The sequence below is a fragment of the Medicago sativa genome, chromosome 6 (genome assembly GCF_051527215.1).
Source record: "Medicago sativa cultivar Bolivia chromosome 6, Bolivia_mono, whole genome shotgun sequence".
Classification (NCBI taxonomy): Eukaryota; Viridiplantae; Streptophyta; class Magnoliopsida; order Fabales; family Fabaceae; genus Medicago; species Medicago sativa.
Genome location: NC_140754.1, coordinates 24,533,058 through 24,552,869, shown reverse-complemented (window position 1 = coordinate 24,552,869; position 19,812 = coordinate 24,533,058). Strand labels below are relative to the sequence as shown.

The 19,812-nt window shown below is 33.6% G+C and overlaps 3 protein-coding genes and 1 long non-coding RNA gene across 4 annotated transcripts; all 4 read left to right on the top strand.

Moving 5' to 3' along the window:
- The first annotated feature begins 1,278 nt into the window (after positions 1 to 1,278).
- Positions 1,279 to 4,830, top strand: LOC146914096 (uncharacterized). Its single transcript, XM_085717011.1, has 3 exons — positions 1,279 to 1,347; positions 1,459 to 1,753; positions 4,466 to 4,830. The coding sequence occupies exons 1-3, from the start codon at positions 1,326 to 1,328 to the stop codon at positions 4,518 to 4,520; spliced, it is 372 nt and encodes a 123-aa protein (XP_085573137.1). The 5' UTR covers positions 1,279 to 1,325; the 3' UTR covers positions 4,521 to 4,830.
- A 1,837-nt stretch (positions 4,831 to 6,667) lies between these two features.
- LOC146914094 (long chain base biosynthesis protein 2a) lies at positions 6,668 to 16,755 on the top strand. The gene is made up of 12 exons (XM_085717010.1): positions 6,668 to 6,994; positions 7,242 to 7,307; positions 10,940 to 11,028; positions 11,218 to 11,363; positions 11,464 to 11,588; positions 11,674 to 11,767; positions 12,384 to 12,547; positions 13,317 to 13,478; positions 14,974 to 15,100; positions 15,230 to 15,396; positions 15,495 to 15,602; positions 16,334 to 16,755. The coding sequence occupies exons 1-12, from the start codon at positions 6,869 to 6,871 to the stop codon at positions 16,430 to 16,432; spliced, it is 1,473 nt and encodes a 490-aa protein (XP_085573136.1). The 5' UTR covers positions 6,668 to 6,868; the 3' UTR covers positions 16,433 to 16,755.
- Positions 9,158 to 9,425, top strand: LOC146914095 (uncharacterized). The gene is made up of 2 exons (XR_015013892.1): positions 9,158 to 9,291; positions 9,384 to 9,425. It is a non-coding gene; the product is annotated as an uncharacterized LOC146914095 (long non-coding RNA).
- Positions 16,756 to 18,433: 1,678 nt separating the features above from the next.
- On the top strand, positions 18,434 to 19,233 carry LOC146914093 (uncharacterized). Its single transcript, XM_085720488.1, has 2 exons — positions 18,434 to 18,808; positions 18,892 to 19,233. The coding sequence occupies exons 1-2, from the start codon at positions 18,558 to 18,560 to the stop codon at positions 19,091 to 19,093; spliced, it is 453 nt and encodes a 150-aa protein (XP_085576614.1). The 5' UTR covers positions 18,434 to 18,557; the 3' UTR covers positions 19,094 to 19,233.
- The last annotated feature ends 579 nt before the right edge of the window (positions 19,234 to 19,812 follow it).

Here is a 19,812-nt window from a genome sequence, read left to right as displayed (position 1 = left end):
TCGCCTGCATAGATGTTCCTTTGGATAAGGAATGGATTTCAAATTTGTTCTTCATAGGACAACAGCCAAATCAGGCAAAAGATTATTGGTGAAAGATCAAGCTTCAACAACGACTCTTTGGTGTGCTGGCAATTTCACAACGTCTCTTTCACACCACTATATAAAGGAGTGAAGACCTAGAGAATTGGTAATGCATGAACTCTGAACGAAAGACTCACAAAGATTTTCACAAGTACCAAACCTCTGCTGAAATTGTTCTGCATTCACTTAGAATTTCTGTGTCTCAAAGTCATATCTTAGAAATTCTTAAGTCCATTGAGTCTGTATCTGATTTGTATTGTGAGCACCTCTGATTGTATATCAAGTGTTCAACCTTAAACAATTTTCTGTGTAATTTTGTTTAGTTAGGAAGTCTCTTGCAGTTGTGCTTGAGCAGGAAGTCTCTTGATTGTGTTCTTGAGCAAAGGAAGTCTCTTGCTTGTGTGCTTGAGCATTGGAAGTCTCTTGCTTGTGTGCTTGAGCATTTGTAATCAGATATTACTCATAGTGAAATCTCCTTGGAAGTGCAAGGGGGACTGGACTACTTCCGGATTGTGGAAGGAACCAGTATAATTGCTTTGTGTCGTTCTTCTTCTCTCTCTCTGTTTTATTCCGCTGCATTTAGATTCTGATTATCACTTCAGAAGCTGTCTCGCTTAGCTTCTGATCAGTGTGTTCAGTTTTTAGGAGAAACGAAGAATTTTTCTAAAACACAATTCAACCCCCCTTCTTGTGTTTTTCTCACCTTCACATACATCATTAAATGAATGAACCTAAAAAGCAAATTTTGCTTATATTTACAAACGGAGGGAGTATGTCTGTTTTGTGTGTTAATATTATCATATTGTCCTTTGTTTGTATATGTATTAAATTTGACTTTTTAAATTTTAAGATAAGTTAGTAGAATTAATTAGGGGTATGTTTAGGACAATAATAATAAATGCCTCTAGTAATTTGAAAAGGAGTTTAGATTTAAGGACAAAAATATAGGTGGTTAGATACAGGGTCGGAGAGATATCTTATTAGTAATCTTCAAGAGGTATAGATGACCCCTTTGGCACGGGTATCATACTGTGGTGGTAGTACTTAACAATTAAGAAACTTACTCCTATCTCTCTTTCTTTCTTTCGTTGTCATCTTCTCACCAATAGTAGGTCCCACAGTTACTTCCACATTCACTTCTTCAACCTTGTGTTATTCATTCTGCAATAAATAACAACCCTTTCATTTCTTGAAACCACGTTCACTTTTCATAGAAGAGAAAAACTTTCTCAAAATCAAATCCAATGAGTAATTATCCTCCACCAGGTACTTCAATTTCTCTATCAATTGAATTTTATCGTAATTTGATCAAAAATTGAAATTGAAATTAATTTATCAATTTTGATCAAAAATTGAATTGAATTGAATTTTTGTTAGGGTTTGGATCTCCATACCCACCACCACCGGGACCACCGCCTCATCAACATCACGAAGGCTACCCGCCGCCGGGTTATCCGGGAGGCTTCCCACCACCGCCGCCGCCACCGCATCACCACCACCACGGTCCGCAGCCACCGCATCACCCCGGTCCACCGTATGATTCATATCAAGGGTATTTTGATAACGGATATCCACCACCGCCTCCTGCTCCGCCTCAGTACCACAACTACCAGCATGTTGATCATCAGCACCATCATGGTGATCCTGGTTGTTGTTCCTTCCTCCGTGGATGGTATGTGTTTTTCTTTTACTTCACTCTTCTATGTTGTTTTGTATATCAAGCACCAAAGTAGACACTAGACACAACACTGACACTAACTCGTTGACACCCCATTAAGTCAGTTACTTTGAAACAATTCAGTTCGAAATGCAAACAGTTCAGTTCAGATATTTTAAATTTAGCAAACAGTTCAGTTTGGTTCGGTTCAGTTTTCATCCCGAACTGAACCATGCCCACCCCTACCTAAAACCTTTAGGTTCAGTTTAGCCTCAGTATAACCATTTTTAAGTGAGTATGCATGTATAGGGTTACGAAGTATATGTCAAATTTGATTTTGTTTCTTAACTTATTTGACTACCAGAAATTTGGGTGTCACCATAAATCGCAGTTTGCAACTGCAAGTGTGGCTGCAAATATAAAGGTTTTAGAGATCTCTGCAACGGGATCACAAACGTAATTGCGACTGTATGAACATGTTTGTCTTTATTTTGCTGCAACATCAAAGTTCATAGCCTATGTAGCACCGACACTTCTGATCGAAGGCGTGTGTGTTGTCTGAGACGTGTTAGTGTTTGACACCGACACGGAAGTGACACATGTGATTGCATTAAATTAATTCATTTTCTTAAATTATTACTGCCAGTGGCAGTGTCGTATCTGGTATTCGTGTCTCGTGTCTGAGTCGGTGCTTCATAGTTCATACTTCAGAGCTTAACCAGGACTGCTAATTAAAACCATGGGCAATGAATGTGCACAGCCTTACTCCCGCAAGCAGAGACGTTGTTTGTTTTTGAGATTTGAATATGTGACCTCCAAGTTACATGGCAACAACCGTATTGTTGTGTCAGGCTCGCTTAGTCCGTGTTTTTACTATAAATGATTTGAAAATTTAGTGTTTTACATCAAACTTTGTTGATAGAGAAAAACATCAAAACATAAATTACTTCACTTCAAAGTTCAATCTCAATTTTAATCAAATGGATTTTGCAAATCCAATGCTCACTCATACAAACTCTAATAAGATTATCCATTCTTCTGGTAGAATGGACATTATAAGTATCTGCCCTTCATAAGATTATCTCTGTCTCTGATAGAATGGAAATTATACGTGCGTGTGAGAGGGTAAATACATTTGATAATTAAATTAATATTTGTGGTATTTCACAGTATGATACTTTTAACATAAGAAAAAGACTAGATACAAGGGACACCTTTAATAGATCAAGTAATTTACTAAGGCAGTTTTTGATGAATAAATAGATAGATATGATAAGACAATGTACGAGTTCTGTGTATTGGGTGCATATTAAAAATCAATGCTACATTTTTTGCTATAATATTGGCCTTCGAACCACATAATGATATAACAATTGAATAAGCAGAGGATACAATTCAGTCTGGTGACAATATATTTTGCATTAAATAAGAAAAAGATAATTCTACAATAACCAGCGAGCAGGCAACAATTAGTTGGTAGTGTTCAATTGTGTTTCTCCTTTTAAGCGGGTAAACTGTAGACCCAACCTATGTGCTACATATATAGTATAACTAGTACCAAACTAAGAAGCGGTAAACATGAAGATGTTGTGATAGACCGTGCCTGAGATAAGACATGAATTGGATATAGTGAATAGAAATACTAAACATGCTGCTTGTTTATTCTGTCGTATGCAATATTTGATGGATCAATACTTTTTCTTTTGGTTTTTATTGTCCTCCTAATTTTGGTGAGATTATTAGGCAAGGTGCACAACTAAGTTATGTGTTGGACCTAATCAACCAGTAGTTGATTCAACACTCACTTTGAATGTAAGATGTAACATAGCAATTACTTGTGTCAACTGTCAGATATACAGCTATAGAACTATACATATTAATATAATTGTATATATGCTCTTTACTTACAAGCTCACTACATCCAGTCCCGAGGCGAACACATTAACAATTGAATCCTTAGTTAAATTTATCAATCCTGGACCCAACTTGGTTACATGGTAATTGGATTTTATGCCCCTGCTCTTCATAATATGCGAAACTCTCCCTTTATGACACACTATGCAGCACTAACATTTCATATTAAAGGCGCATCCGGTGTCCAACACCAACACGACACCGACGCATGTGGTTGCTTTTAATTATTCTATTTTCTCAAATTATTACCGGCGTCATGTCCAGTGTCCGTGTTTGCGTCGGTGCCTCATAGATGACACATCATTAAACTAGGAAATACCTTTAAATTTGAATCCTTAGTTACATTTTAAAATTGAGGCGAACACATTAACAATTGAATCCTTAGTTAAATTTATCAATCCTGGACCCAACTTGGTTACATTTTCAGCTTGGATTGGTAATTGGATTTTATGCCCCTGCTCTTCATAATATGCGAAACTCTCCCTTTATGACACACTATGCAGCATTAACATTTCATATTAAAGGCGCATCCGGTGTCCAACACCAACACGACACCGACACATGTGGTTGCTTTTAATTATTCTATTTTCTCAAATTATTACCGGTGTCATGTCCAGTGTCCGTGTTTGCGTCGGTGCCTCATAGATGACACATCATTAAACTAGGAAATACCTTTAAAATTGTTTTATTTCAGCTTCAGTCATCAACTTTTTTGTTACAATTTAAAAATTGCAAGAAATGTTCTGCTTCTCTCCATCGTGTTTATGGTTTTAATTGATGAATAAGATTGAGAATCCTTCATTTACACTGCAGCTTGGCCGCGCTTTGCTGCTGTTGTGTACTAGAGGAATGCTGTTGCTTTTTCTGATAAGCATGCCGAAAAAAGGAAGTTGCTTCTGTCCTTTGGAACACTTGGTTATGTCCCTATGTAGAAATGTTGCTTCAATTCTTGATATTATAGTACTGTGAGATATGGTAAGTGTTTGGTCATAGTTGTTAGTTACTTGTTCTTCTCCTGCTACGTACAAATCCTGGTCTGTACACAAGTTATGTCATGTGGTATATGTGAATCTATTTGTACAAGTACTATATTGGAAATTGTAAACCATCTCTTATATGGTTTAACAGATGATGATATGGTTAATAAAATAATGTTACATATTGTTTTCTTCTTTATACATCAATATCTTTCTATCAAATTACTTAGCATGAGAATTCATCCTATAATGGAGTTAAGATTTTAGTCATCTCTTACTATTGAAGTAGTTTTAACTCCCATGCTATAAGCATATTTAATGAAATCAAACAAATATAACATTTTACTTATTCAGCAATTTAGTTAAAATTTATTTGATCTTTTATTTATACTTTATTTTTTTTTGTCTTTTATATCTCAAATGTTATCCAAATTTTAATTTTGATGAGCGCTTGGACATCACAACCTTAACTGCGACGAGATCAATTGCGAATTAGATTTGTGCATTTTGCTTTCATATATGGGTTCATAGCCATTGCAGCATTGTAACTTCTAATAGAAGGCACATGCGTTGTCCGAAATGTGCCAATGTTTGACATTGACATGACACTGACACATCTGATTACAGTGAATTAATTCTTTTTTAAAATTAACATTGATGTGAATTAACATTGATGTGTCAATGTCGGTGTCATGTATGGTGTTCGTGTCCAGGGTTAGTGCTTCGTAGTTCATAGCGTAACCGTAATTGCAAATAAAAATCATGGGTGACAAATTTACGACTCTTACTAGATGGGTCTGAGAAGGGTAGATGTACGCCACCCTTACTCCAGCCGGCTGAGATGTTTGTTTTGAAGATTTGAACATTTACATGGAAAAACCATATTGTTGTGTCATGGCTCCTTGTTCTTACTAGAAATGGTTCATCAAATTTACGCGTTTTACTTGACTTCAAAGTTCAAAATCATGTTTTCCCCATGCTTACCCATATAAACTAATAAATAAGATTATCTCAGCTTTTGGTAGAATGGGAATTATACATGCCTCTGAAGAGATAAATTATGTGCTAACCTTTTTTTTCTCTTTAAAAGAGAATGAAATTAACAACTTAAATGACCTATTTGAAACGTAAAAAAATTTAAAGGACCTATTTGAAATTTAGAAAAACTTAAAAGAACTTATTTGAAATTTAAAAAACCCAAAGGACTAATATAGTATTTTTGTCAAACTTAAAGGAAAAAAAAAATGTATTTCACCTTCTTTCTTTCATATCTCCAAAATGAGAAACCCTTTAAACCCAAATTCCATTTTGATGCTCATTTGAACCCTAATTCCACTATCAAAAGGCATAAACTTTTACCGCTTAAGTATTGCACCTCCTTTCGACTTTTGTTGTGTTAATGAGTAGATCATTTCATGCTTTCTTTTTTATTTTAGTTTATCAAACTTAGATTTCAACCTTCGTTTTAGTCGGCCATGTATGATTGTAGACATTGTTTTTACACATCCTTAACGAGATTCTCTTTATATGAAAAATTGATTTCAACCGTTTTTTTGTTTTGTTGATATATAGACAAAATCATTGAAAACTCCGACACATAAGTAAAATAGTCGGGAGTTCGAACTCCAATCACAGTATCCAACTTAACTATTTTAGTTTTTTTTTTGGTCAAAACTTAACTATTTTAGTTAGATAGATGTTGGAGACATGTTATCATCTTTTTATCTCACTTTATCACATGAATGAAATTAGAAACCAAAGTAAATTACTTCAAACCAATCAATTGATCTCAATTGGTTAACGAACTTCATCAATAATAAATTGTTGATGAAAACCTAAACTCGATCGATTATTGATTGAAAAATTTCAAAAACTCTATATACATTCCGATCAAACTCCAGATTAATAAAATCCCGTTTGCGCCGGTGAAGATTAACACAAAAAAGAAGTCTTTGATTGAGCAAACCAAGTTGGACTTTTTTATATTTGATTGTTGTATATATATATATATATTCAATTGAATTCAACGGTCCCATTTGAATCATCTCCAGCCAAACACAACCCATACATTTTCATATTTTACTTTCTCTCTCTAAAATCTTCATCACCCCTTCCCTTCCCTTCCCTTCAATCTAGAGAGAGAAAGCGAGAGACTCCGCTCTCGAACCAACGCGATTCGGATCTCCGATCCCTCACCGCCGCCTCGCCAACACCGCCACCATCACCGCCGGCGGCGAAGATGATAGCGATTCCGTATCTCACTGCACTCACAACCTATTTCAGTTACGGTTTGCTCTTCGCTTTCGGTCAATTTCGTGATTTCTTCCGAAAAATCTTTGACTGGTGCAGTTCCAATAATCTTCAGGTTCCTTCAATTCTCACCTTCTTTTTTCCAATTTTTTTGTTTATGCATTTAGATTGAACTGAATAAGCGTGTGGATTCAACTCAGATATTTTTTTTAATTTTTTATTTTATTTTAATTGTTTATGTGATTAGATTGAGCTGAATAAGCGTGTTCCTCATGTAGCTTTAATTCTGAGATTTTTTTTTGTTTGTTTGAATTTTGACTGTTTATGTGATTAGATTGAACTGAATAAGCGTGTTTTTGCAGGGTTATGCACCGATCTGTTTAGGACTTGAAGATTTTTATATTCGTAGATTATATCTTCGGATTCAGGTAACCATTATTAAATTGCACACAGTTTATTTATTTATTTTTTGATTCGATTTAGAGTGTGTTGCATAGCAGAGACGAGGATGTGTGGTAATACTAGACGGAATAAATTTAGAAATGACAAGAGAGTGAGTTGGGGTAGCACTTATAGTAGAAAAGATGGTAGAAACTAGACTTAGTAGTTTGAACATGTAGAGAGAAGACCTGTGGATTATGTAGTAAGGAGAGTATCAGATGGAGGGGAGTCAAATCACTAGAGGGAGAGGAAGACCTAGAAAAACTATAATAGAAACCGTTAAGAAGGTTCTAGTGATTAATAGAACACTATGGGGTCGTTTGATTCTTGTAGCCAAGCCCACTTAGTGGGATATGACTTCGTGGTTGTTGTTTTTAGTGTGTGTTGTGATTTTCATGTTGTGAACTAATTGATACATGATGGAACTAGGCTCTGTATGGATAAACAACTTGATTAAGCGTTTATAGTCTAAACTATTAACATACAAGTGTCAGTATAAGTTATTTCAATGATTAAAGATGTTTGGAAACACGTTATTTGTGGTTTATAGCATAAGAGATTATTATGATAAGCGCGTATGTAAAGCTATTTCTATAATGAAGATCAAATGAAGTTAAATTGTTACACGATGGAACTAGGCTGCGTTTTGATAAACAACTTAATTAACTGTTTAAAGCATATGAGATTATCATATAAATACTCACGTATAAGCTATTTCTATAATAAAAGATGGAATTGTTTTGAAAAAAGAGCTTATTTGCAAATTATAGCATAAAAGCTTATGTATAATTGTTGGAAATCCCACCCTGAGGGGGTGTGTTTGGTAAGACCACCTTAATTGCGATCTGCCCCTAGTTGCCTTGTGTCGGCTTGTCTTTGAGGGGGTGGATTTAGTCCCACATCGGTTAGATAGGAAGCTTGATCAAAGTTTATAAAGAGGAGGCACACCTCACCTTACAAGCCAATTTTGTAAGGATGAGTTAGGCCCCAAATTTCAACAATAATCTATTTTTATAGTAAAAGATAAAATGAAGTTATTTTCGTATAAGCTATAAGCTGTTTTTAAGCTATCTTAGAGGATTTATGAAAATAAGCTGAAAACAGCTTATGAACATGTCATAAGCTGTTTTGATAAGTTCTCCCAAACACATTCAGAAAACTTAATGCCAGTATAGATAAGCTCAATTTAGCAAGTCAAGTCAAAGTTTTTCATATAAAATATAAGCCGTTTTAATAAGCTATTTTGGAGAGCTTATAAAAATAAGCTGAACACAACTTATGGACATGTCATAAGTTGTTTGCATAAGCTCTCCCAAATAGTTCACAAATGCTTATATCAACAGATAAGCTTAAGCAAGCCAATCCAAATGTGTATAAAGGTAGATATAATCTGGCTATGATATGGTTTTCTAATATCTGGATAGTATGGAAAAGTAGAAATGCTATGATTTTTTAATAGAAAGGTTTTGATTGGGAGAAGATTGTGGAGGAGACAAAAATCCTATCTTGGAAATTCCATAACACCAAATCAAGAGGATTCATTTATGCAATGAATCAGTGGCTTGAGAACCCTTTGAGCTGTTTGGGGATAGTAATTAAGCGATGAGTAGTTATCCGGAGATGAGATTAAATTGTGTCCACATTGCAGAAGTTGACGTGTTTGAACCTGGAGGCTGGCATAGGCGAATCTATTTTGCCAAAATATGATGCTGCGTATCAGTATGTCTGCAGGGTTTAGATCAGCTCAAAGTCCGAGCTATTGTTTATTTGCTGTGTGTGTTCTCTGTAGCGGGTGCATACCAGCTTCGGATCAAAGTGCAGGGCTGTGTTTAACATTTTTGATCCTCTCCCCAACATAGAATATGGAACATATCATCTATTGATCAAGGAGTAGTGTCTCACGTCTCGAGCACTAGTGAAATCTTTGTATTACTCCTCTGGACATTTACATACTCAGCTTCTGTGGGATTGGTCAGTGGTTTCCAGTCATAGCTTCGATTTGTTTTTTAAGTAGTTTTGGCATAGAGGCAGAATGTTTAAACCGAAACCTGCAAATTATGCAGTATGTGGTGATATGCAATATTATGGGGCAGCTGAATTTGTCATGGGAGCCGGTCAGGATACGTCTATGTACAGTATTGGCTATACGTTGCTAGTTTTGGTGCCCTGTTGTGTGGGGATCTTAAGTTAGTTTTACAGTTTAATAACTATTTTTTTTTTCTGCTTTATCCCATCATTTGGGTTTCAGCTCTAGATTTTATTGGTGTGCATTCATGCACTTCTGTGCTTGTTCATTCTTTATAGAAGTTCCTTTTACCTTTAAAAAAATCAATGTGTATACATATAGAAAAAAGAAGAGTACATTTCCTTGGATTTTATTTGTTATGCCAAATACTACTAGTGTTGAAATGTGTTTTTGGAAATGTTTCCATACATTTTCTTATATGGTTAATAAAATAGAACAAATTTCTTACGAAGTGATTAATTTACACAGTTTTGTTTCAATTTTTTTGGGGAGAAATTGTACTTTAACATCTAGGTCAATTTATTTGATTGGAAGGATATTTGATATCATCAAAAGTTAAATAAGCATGAAGCATGTGTTTGTGAAGATCTATGATGAATTCAGGATCTGGACCTTTTCTTTTAATTGGGAAATTATTCTTCTATTACTTCTATTTGAGATGCATTTGCCTTTCCTAATAGATGTTTTATTTATTTTTGAAAAAGAGCAAAAAAGTACTCAGATTGTAACTCAAACCAGTTAGGAATAACATTGCACTAAAATGTTGACATACAACAATCCCCTTTATTCAAGGATGTGGTTAAACCACCATCTAAGATGGTAAACCATAAAATGGATTCAACCCTAGACAAATTTAACCCAATAAATAAATAAATTGTCTAGACTCAAAATTTGCAACGTTCTCATGTTTTTTTTTGGAATGGCAACGTTCTCATTCTACAAAGGAACAGCCTCTGATATCAATAAAACATTCCCGGGTAGCCTCACTAGGTCGATGCAAAGCCTTGCAGTTCTAATGCAAGGTTGTCTAAGAGCTTTGACTAAAGAAAAAGATCCTTATTTGGATCTAAGAAGCATGTCACAATGCGAGAAAAAACATTGTTTAATTTGTGTATTTAATTATTATTTGTTGAAGGGTAGTTGTTAGCTCTTTTTTCCAATGCATCCCTCCAAAGTCTATACCTTACTCCAAGCTTGTCATAGGTAACTGGCACATTTCATTCATTGCACCTTCCTTCATTTTTTCTTGTTGTCCAACCACTAGCCATAGATCCTCATTTAAACCTGAAGTATGGAAATATCAACACAGTATTAGAAGTTTTATATTTTATATGTATTTGTTTAACCAAGGGGTTTGACTCAAGCGGTTAATAGCTTCAGCTAAGGTTGAGTCATTCGGGCGGTATCCGAGTTTGATCCTTAATTAGAGCCATTCTTATTCACATTGTACATACTTTTGGTTGAACATCAGATTAGTTAGACCTCTTTCCTCTTAAGGAATTTTGGAGAGTTAACACCAGGGAAAATATGTTTTTGTTTTAGCTGGTTATTTTCTACATGGTATATTTTTTTCATGTTTTGAATTTTTGGCAGGACTGTTTTGGGAGACCAATATCAAGTGCTCCTGATGCTTGGTTTGATGTAGTCGAACGCTACTCCAATGACAATAACAAGACACTAAAGTATAATATTCTTTTCAATTTTTTAGGCCTATAATTATGCATTTTTTTATTTTTTTGTGTGTTAGGGGAGTGGGGAACTATCTGATTTCTAAAATATCAAATTTCCACTGTAATTTGACTTATTTTTAGAGATTTAACATCAGAAATTTATGTGAAACATATTTGTCATACTGTTTTATCTTGATGCAGACGAACCAGTAAAGTAAGTCGATGTCTTAACTTGGGATCATATAACTATCTTGGTTTTGCTGCGGCTGATGAATACTGTACTCCTCGAGTGATTGATACATTGAAGAAGTATTCTCCAAGCACTTGCAGTACCCGGGTGGATGGAGGTAGGTGTTGTTGGTTTGTGTTTTAGCCATTGAAACAGACTTGTTTGTTTGTTGATGCATGTGTCTTATCAAATTTATCCAAATGTGGATTCTCCAATAGGCACGACCGCACTTCACAATGAATTGGAGGAGTGTGTTGCTAGTTTTGTTAAAAAGCCAGCTGCTTTGGTTTTTGGAATGGGCTACGTGACAAACTCTGCTATTCTTCCGGTCTTGATGGGGAAGGTTGGTAACATTTGGTAATTTTTTCCCCTGTTAATAGATTAGATGCTAATACTGCGTGATTATTCATTGATCTAATACTTTACAGGGAAGTTTGATTATTAGTGATTCACTGAACCACAACTCAATTGTTAATGGTGCGCGGGGATCAGGAGCAACTATTCGTGTTTTTCAACACAACGGTGAGTTCCTTTGCTGGTTACCAGAATAAGTTTTATCAGTTAGTTATCGAGTGGTCATCTTTTCGATTCTCACATACTTTATTAAAAAGAGGGTCAAATATTGGTATGTTAATGATATTTTAAGATCTCAACAGTGTCACATCATCAAAAAATGCCATGTAGCACTTGACACGTAGACTTCCGTTAGACATGTCTCACTAAAATTGGTATCACAATATGTGGGGGAAAGAAATTTGAAGGAAATTTTTGTAGGGACTAAAATTGAAAGTTGGTATATACATAGGGACGAAAATCATATTTAGCCCTAAAAAGTAAATTTTTCATTTCAATGTTGTAGATGATGGTGGCAGGTATTTTGCATCAAATTATTTTGTTGCTAAATATCTATAGGATAGTCAAATTTCACACGATGACTTCGTTTCTGCAGAGGAATAAAATTAAGATGAAGGAAAGAGTAACTTAACTGACATTTGATTAGTTATGTATATATGTATTTTGAATGCTTGGTGTGCATGATGTACTTTGCTGCCTATTGGATTGCGTTTTTTCAGTTTTTCTGTCTGTTGGTGTTGATATGATGTTGCTCATAGCACTTCTATTCATTTTCTCCTTGCAGTGCCAGCACATCTAGAAGAAGTGTTACGAGAACAAATTGCTGAGGGACAGCCAAGAACACATAGGCCCTGGAAGAAGATAATGGTTATTGTGGAGGGGATATACAGCATGGAAGGAGAGCTTTGCAAACTTCCAGAGGTCATAGCTATATGCAAAAAATATAAGGTTTGTTAATATATTAGCTCTAAAACACTACTTATTCCCACATGCATTTTTCCTTTTCTTTTTCTTTCTCCATTTTTTGAGTGTTCAAATTGAGTTCAAAATTCATAGCTTGTGAAAAGTCTATACAAGTGAGGTTTCCCGAATTTTTTTTAAATGAACTGTTGTAACTTGTAACCTGTAAATGGTTTGAGTCCAGGAAAATTGTGTATCCGCATTTGTTCATTTAAGCTAACGACTCAAATGGTCCAATCATGTAAAAGAAATACTAAAATATTTCACCTCTAAAAGGGATTTTTTTATGGGATACTTGCAGATAGTCTAAGATCTTTTAATCTTGCTACTTTTAAAAAAAAGTCTAGTTGAGTGAACAGGAATTTGAGGGCCACAATACTGGAGGTATTCCTTCATTTAATACATCCTTTCCCTTCTGAGCAGACATCTAATTGGATTGTTTTGTTACCTTCTTACTATCAGGTAATCATGTATAAGAAATACTAAAATATTTCACATCGAAAAGGGATTTGTTTATCGGATACTTGCGGATAGTCTGATATAAGAACTTTTAATGGTGCTACTTTTAAAAAAAAAAGTTTTGTTGAGTGAACGGGAATGAGAGGGCCACAATACCGGAGGTATTCCATCATTTAATGCCCTGTTTCGCTTCTGAGCAGACATCTAATTGGATTTTTTTTTTGTTACCTTCTTACTATCAGGTTCTCTTTTGCCATTTTACTTTTGTTTATTTTTGAATTCTTCCATATCTTTATAGGCATATACATATTTGGATGAAGCACACAGCATTGGAGCTGTGGGCAAGACAGGAAGGGGTGTTTGTGAGCTCTTGGGTGTGGATACTGCTGATATTGATATTATGATGGGGACATTCACCAAATCATTTGGATCATGTGGAGGTTATATTGCAGGATCTAAGGTATGTACATTTAAATATTAGGCATCAATTTTACTAATTGAGTAATAAGTTACTAAAATATGCTGGAATATCAACTATAGTACCATACTATATTCTCCTTTCGGTTAAAAATCTGGAATAGGTTACAAATTGCATTGTGTATGAAGAGAAAAGTCCCTTGCCAATCATCTTCAAAATGGTTATCAATTTTGCAATCTTGCCATCAAAGTTACAGAATAACAATCTTTTGTCCTAACCATATGTAGAAACTGTTGATAAGAGTTAGTTTAGTTAAGTAATAAGGAAATACGGCATCTTTCCTATAGATAAAAGGGAGCCTTAGAGAGTGATCTATGTTGTCACTTGTATAGGCATGTGATCATTTAGGCAATTGGGAGAGTCTAGTCTCTCGAATACTCTTGGAATAGTCTCTGATTAATAATATCAGTTGGTTCTATCAATTTGTGTATTGTATTATAGGTCCTAGGACCCATACAACATATTTCTTACCTCGGAAATGTAATAGACGCGCGCACACACACACCACCCTCAAGGAAAACCTTGATTCTTTTGCTCAATTTCATCCTTCACAGTTTTCTTCTGTTTCTTGGCATTAGATAGTGATATAGTTATGTTGTTTTTAAATAAGTTGTTAGTTAGTTCATTAGTTAATGGGTATGTTGAGAGATCGTTAGGCCAATAAGGCATGCTGCTAATAAATAGAGAGGAGTGATTAGAGAGGGCATCATCTTGTCATTTGAGAGGATTAGGGCCTTTTGGCATTGGGAAGTAGGAAGACCCTTGAAGTGCTACTATTGTTTGTAATCAAAGGGAGTTCTTCCCCCATTTTCAGTATTGATATACCACTTGGTTCTATCACATCATGAAAATTATCTTATAGATGTATGCTTTGACAATGCATTTTCAGAATTAAGACGATTATTGGTCTTTCTATAAAGCTCGTGGTGTATATACTGTTAGAGTTAACTATGATACTACCAGTTCTATTAATATCATTAAGAATCAAATACAAAATAAGAAATTGAATGATTATTTCATTACTTGTATGTTGAGAGAGATTTTTTATGATCTTAAGAATATAAAAATATGATTTATATTTATGCTTTGAAAGATGATATATTTCATTTTTAATGTTACAAATTTATATATATGAAATTTTATATATATGAAATTTCCCCCACTATTTAAAATCTATGGATTAGGTCCCCATGAGCTTAGCTCAGTTGGTAAGGACAATGCATAATATATGCAAGGTCTGGGGTTCGAACCCGGACACCACCAAAAAAATAAATCTATGAAGTAATGTAATATTGCTGAAATGCTGAATTAGTGTGCTCTTGGATCTACTTGTAGATTGCTTTTTGTTTCACCTTTATTGGATTTGTTTCATATATGTCTCTACCAGTTTGCACTCACCATAAAAAATCTATCATAACTAGCTATTAGGATAATCTGAACTCTGTTTCTTATGTTAAACTCTTGGATTTACTTTCAGGAGCTTATTGAATATTTGAAGTACACTTGCCCTGCACATCTTTATGCAACTTCAATTTCACCCCCAGCTGCACAACAAATAATATCTTCCATAAAAGTTATTCTTGGCGAAGATGGTTCAAGTCGAGGTTTGGCTGACTCTCTATCTGCTCTTTGCATTGCATAAGTTTTTGATTGGCTTTTTTACTTTGCATCAATCCAAAATAACATTTATAAACTCTGTATACTTTGGATTGAATTAAATTGTTTTTGTGTAGGTGCCCAGAAACTTGCAAAGATCCGAGAAAATAGCAATTTTTTCAGGTCAGAATTGCAGAAGATGGGATTTGAAGTTCTTGGGGATAATGATTCTCCTGTAATGCCAATCATGCTTTACAACCCAGCCAAAATCCCTGCCTTCTCAAGGGAGTGCCTCAGGCAGAATGTGAGAGCATCAGCATTTCACCATTTATTATGCTCCTTGTTGATGGCCTACATCACGGATCTCAGTTAAAGTTTACCTTTTTTTCTGTGCTTTTTCAGGTTGCTGTTGTAACTGTTGCATTTCCAGCAACCCCATTGCTACTGGCTAGAGCACGCATATGCATATCAGCTTCTCATTCAAGGGAAGACCTTACCAAGGCCTTGCAGGTGTGTATTTTGAATCTCATCTCATTAAGGTTATTGTTAGAAATAGAATTAATCATTTGTGTAATTAGTGCACATGTAAAATATGCCTTGCGTAATTATTTGTCAATGGGATCAGAATTAGCAACCACTTTAACTTTTATTTATTGTAAACACATTATTGTTACAAATACAGCTTTGTGCTGTCTCATTAGACACAGAAAATTAAAACGTATAATTTAGTTGTTGTCACTTGTAAGTAGGCAGTCATAGAGTTTTTGTGCAATATGTTTACAATTGCTAAGAAAGTAAAATATTTTCTATTCTACCCCCTGGTAGATTGTACTACCTAATTATAAGTCCCCTTTAGGAAAAAAATTGTCCCTAAATATACTAGATGCATTTATTTTTTCTTTCAAAATATATTTTTTATTAATACTATTAGTCTGTCTTTGGAGATGAAAAATCAATATTGGACACTTCTATACACTAAGGATAATATAGTAATAGTCAATTAGTCATACTCAAAGTGTACACTTTAATTATATTATTACAAACTTTTCTTAATATATATGCAAAAAATTCCAAAGGAGCTTATAAACAGTGATGGAAATAGTATCAGATATCAAATCAAGAGTTAATAAATGTCTAGTCTTTTTTGTTTGTGCCAATATCCTTGAAGGATGTCTTTTTGAGTTCTCGCTTCCACGAATATTTATGTGGTAACTTGCTGTGTTTGTGCTTTCCTTTCGTAGGTTATTAGCAGTGTAGGTGATCTAATTGGCATAAAATACTTCCCTGCTGAACCAACAAAGCAACAACAAGAAGATGGTAAAACTGTGAAGTTCGAGTGAGTTACTCAAATAAGAAAGAAGAAAGAGGAATATGAAGATTATTGAAGGATAGAGCTGTAGTTATTGTAAGGCATTTTTGAATCCATGGTGATTTCAAACTAACTGGCATGTATAAATTTGTTGCCAACTTCAAAAGTGAGGTCTTGGATTAAAGCGCATCAGATCCATATAATCTTTTGTTTTCGGACACAAGCAAGTTTCCCAGTCATTAGATGATGTGTATAGTTGCAGTTTGATTACTATTTATTTTGAAACTGACTATTGTTTGCAATTATAATCAGATTGTAAAATTGAATTTTAATAAAAAAAAGTTTAGCATTTTATATTGTTTGAAATTATAGGTCGGATACAATGAATAATGATTCTCTCTACCTTTAAGCTCATGTACACTGTCATTGCAATTGTGCCATCAATGAAACTTTCCCTTAACCCAATTGTTTCCCAAATTATGAAACTAAATTCAAACCCAACTGACAATGATAAAGCAGATGAAAATTATTACTAGCCAAGCAAGTCTTTTCTAACAAGTTATTGTAATTTGTCACACGCAACATTTCACTATTTTAGAGCATAACCTATTAAAAATAATTTTTAACTTTTATTTTATGAGTAAATAGGCAATTTCCCCCCCCCCGAAATTGCAAGGTTTGTCAAATACCCCCCGTAGTTAACGAAACATCAATTACCTCCCTGAAATTGCATAACGTTAATCAATTTACCCCCTCCGTCAATTTTTCTGTTAACTGTTTACGGTTATGATCAATTACCCCCCTGAAATTTTACACTTATGTGCAAAATGCTCCCTGAACTTGAAAAATTTAAAAAAATTGAAAAAATATTAAAAAAATTAAAAAATTCTGGAAAAATGAAAAATAAATAAAAAAATTGAAAAAAAATATTAAAAAATTCTGGAAAATTGAAAAATTAATAAAAATGAAAAAAATCTGGAAAAATTAATAAAAATAAAAAAAATCTGAAAAAAGTTAAAAAATCTGGAAAAATTAATAAAAATAAAATAATCCAATAAAATGAAAAATAATGAAAAAATTCTGAAAAAAATAAAATTTCAAAATTTCTAAAAAAATTAAAATTCTGGAAAAATGAAATTTTCGAAATTTTAAATTTTAATGAAATTCTGGAAAATAAATTTTAATGAAATTTTAAATTTTCGAAAATAAAAACGAAATTCTGGAAAAATGAAATTTTAATGAAAAATTTTCGAAATTTTTGAAATTTTCATTAGTATTTCTCAAAAATTTTTCGGGAATTTTTGTGTATTTATAAACCGAGAATAAGGGAAAAAATACACTGAAAAAACCTAAGCTCGACATATATACTAATCAAAATTTTGGAATTTCGAAAAATACATTTTTTTCCAGAATTTCGAAATTTCGACATATATACTAATCAGAATATTTTTTATTTTCCAGAATTTTTTCATTATTTTTCATTTTATTAGATTATTTTATTTTTTTAATCATTTTTTATTTTTATTAATTTTTTCAGATTTTATTTTAAATTTTTCCAGAATTTTTAAATTTTTTCAGATTTTTTTTATTTTTATTAATTTTTCCAGATTTTTTAAATTTTTTCCGTTTTTTTTTTCATTTTTATTAATTTTTCAATTTTCCAGAATTTTTTAATATTTTTTTTCAATTTTTTTTTATTGATTTTTCATTTTTCCAGATTTTTTTTAATATTTTTCCAGAATTTTTTCAATTTTTTTTAATTTTTCAAGTTCAGCGGGCATTTTGCACATAAGTGTAAAATTTCAGGGGGGTAATTGATCATAACCGTAAACAATTAACAGAAAAATTGACGGAGGGGGTAAATTGATTAACGTTATGCAATTTCAGGGGGGTAATTGATGTTTCGTTAACTACATGGGGTATTTGACAAACCTTGCAATTTCGGGGGAAATTGCCTATTTACTCTTTATTTTATACCTAAAAAAGACTCCATGTAACAGTGTTCATCATGACTCCCTCTCCTCTTAAATACCCCTACTTCATTTCTTCTTCGTTCAAACCTTCACTCTCAACCACCCCTCATCACTTCTTACCATCTCTTTTCATTTTTCACTATAATACATACATTCCTCTAACATTTCAAACCAACAGCAAAAATGGCTCAAATTAATCTTGACCAATGGCCATTACCACCCATCACGACCGGCTTGATCATATTATCAGTCAAGCACGGAAAAGCATTGGCTTCAACTCATTACTACAAGAACATTTTTGGAGCTGAACTGTATCATGAGTATTCAGATATTGTGGATGGACCAAGAGCTTGCAATCAATACACCATGGTTATTGGTGGTGCTACTGCTAAGTCGTTCAAGTTCATGATTAAGGACGGAGCTCATTCTGAAGGGTAAGTTTCATTATTCATTTATGTTCCATTTATATCATTATTTTTCATCTAGTAAATCCTTAAGTTTTTCTCATTTTTTGCAGGCCAGTAGAAAGGATACTCTTGTGGCTCTTCACTCCAGATCCGAATGCTCTTGCTACTAGAGCTATCAAGGGAGGGTGTGAGGATCTTAGCCATGAGATTGTTGCTAATGACCCTAACCAGGTTGTTATCAGACGTATAAGAGATGAAAATGGCTACTTGTGGAACATTGGCAGCGAGGCTATTTTGCCTGGACTTCCTTAGATTAGGTTTTTTTTTTTCTTTCAACCACACTCTTTTTTTCCTAGATTTATTCTAGGTTTTTTTAATGAGGTGGTTCTATTTATATTTTTGTACTTTATTTATTTTCTGAACTAAATCCAAAAAAAATGTTATTATTATTACATGTTTTTTTTTATTATTATTATAACCTAGTATTATTTTTTATGTGAATCTGTCTTAATGTGAATTTTTAATGCTATATATTAGTATAAAACGATGTACTGTGCATGAACTGAGATTGTGATTATGAACAATGTTAACCAATGTTGCTTTTCTCAGTTACTAACATTGTAAAAAAAAGTTTGAAAAAAATAATATTGTAAAAAAGAAACTCAATTACTAACGATGTACCTGTCATTCTAAATGTTATGGTTCACTGAAAAAAACTAAATGTGTATGGTCTGTTGAACAAGCAAGAAGCAAATGTCATACTAATTGCAATAAGGACAAGCAACTGTTAAGGAATCAATGAAACATTGCCATATCCCAATGTTTTTTTCTTTTACGAGTTTCACTTATCCCAATTGTTTCCAAAATTATGAAACTAGATTCCTAGACCCAACTAATGCATTGATGCAGCAAATAAGTGTAGTACAGTGCGTCAGCACCATCAAACTTTATCGATTGTTTTTGTTGTGAACCAAAACTCCCTTGCTTTGAAAATCAAGAGAATACGGAAATATACCTGCTTGCTTAGTTAC

Bases quoted from the DNA above. Each gene is read 5' to 3' on its own strand.
- LOC146914094 (XM_085717010.1), top strand. From the start codon at position 6,869: ATGATAGCGATTCCGTATCTCACTGCACTCACAACCTATTTCAGTTAC. The intron at 7,308-10,939 runs GTAACCATTATT...AATTTTTGGCAG, and splicing joins GATTATATCTTCGGATTCAG to GACTGTTTTGGGAGACCAAT. The intron at 11,768-12,383 runs GTGAGTTCCTTT...TTCTCCTTGCAG, and splicing joins TCGTGTTTTTCAACACAACG to TGCCAGCACATCTAGAAGAA.
- LOC146914093 (XM_085720488.1), top strand. From the start codon at position 18,558: ATGGCTCAAATTAATCTTGACCAATGGCCATTACCACCCATCACGACC. The intron at 18,809-18,891 runs GTAAGTTTCATT...CATTTTTTGCAG, and splicing joins GACGGAGCTCATTCTGAAGG to GCCAGTAGAAAGGATACTCT.
- LOC146914096 (XM_085717011.1), top strand. From the start codon at position 1,326: ATGAGTAATTATCCTCCACCAG. The intron at 1,348-1,458 runs GTACTTCAATTT...AATTTTTGTTAG, and splicing joins GAGTAATTATCCTCCACCAG to GGTTTGGATCTCCATACCCA. The intron at 1,754-4,465 runs GTATGTGTTTTT...TTTACACTGCAG, and splicing joins TGTTCCTTCCTCCGTGGATG to CTTGGCCGCGCTTTGCTGCT.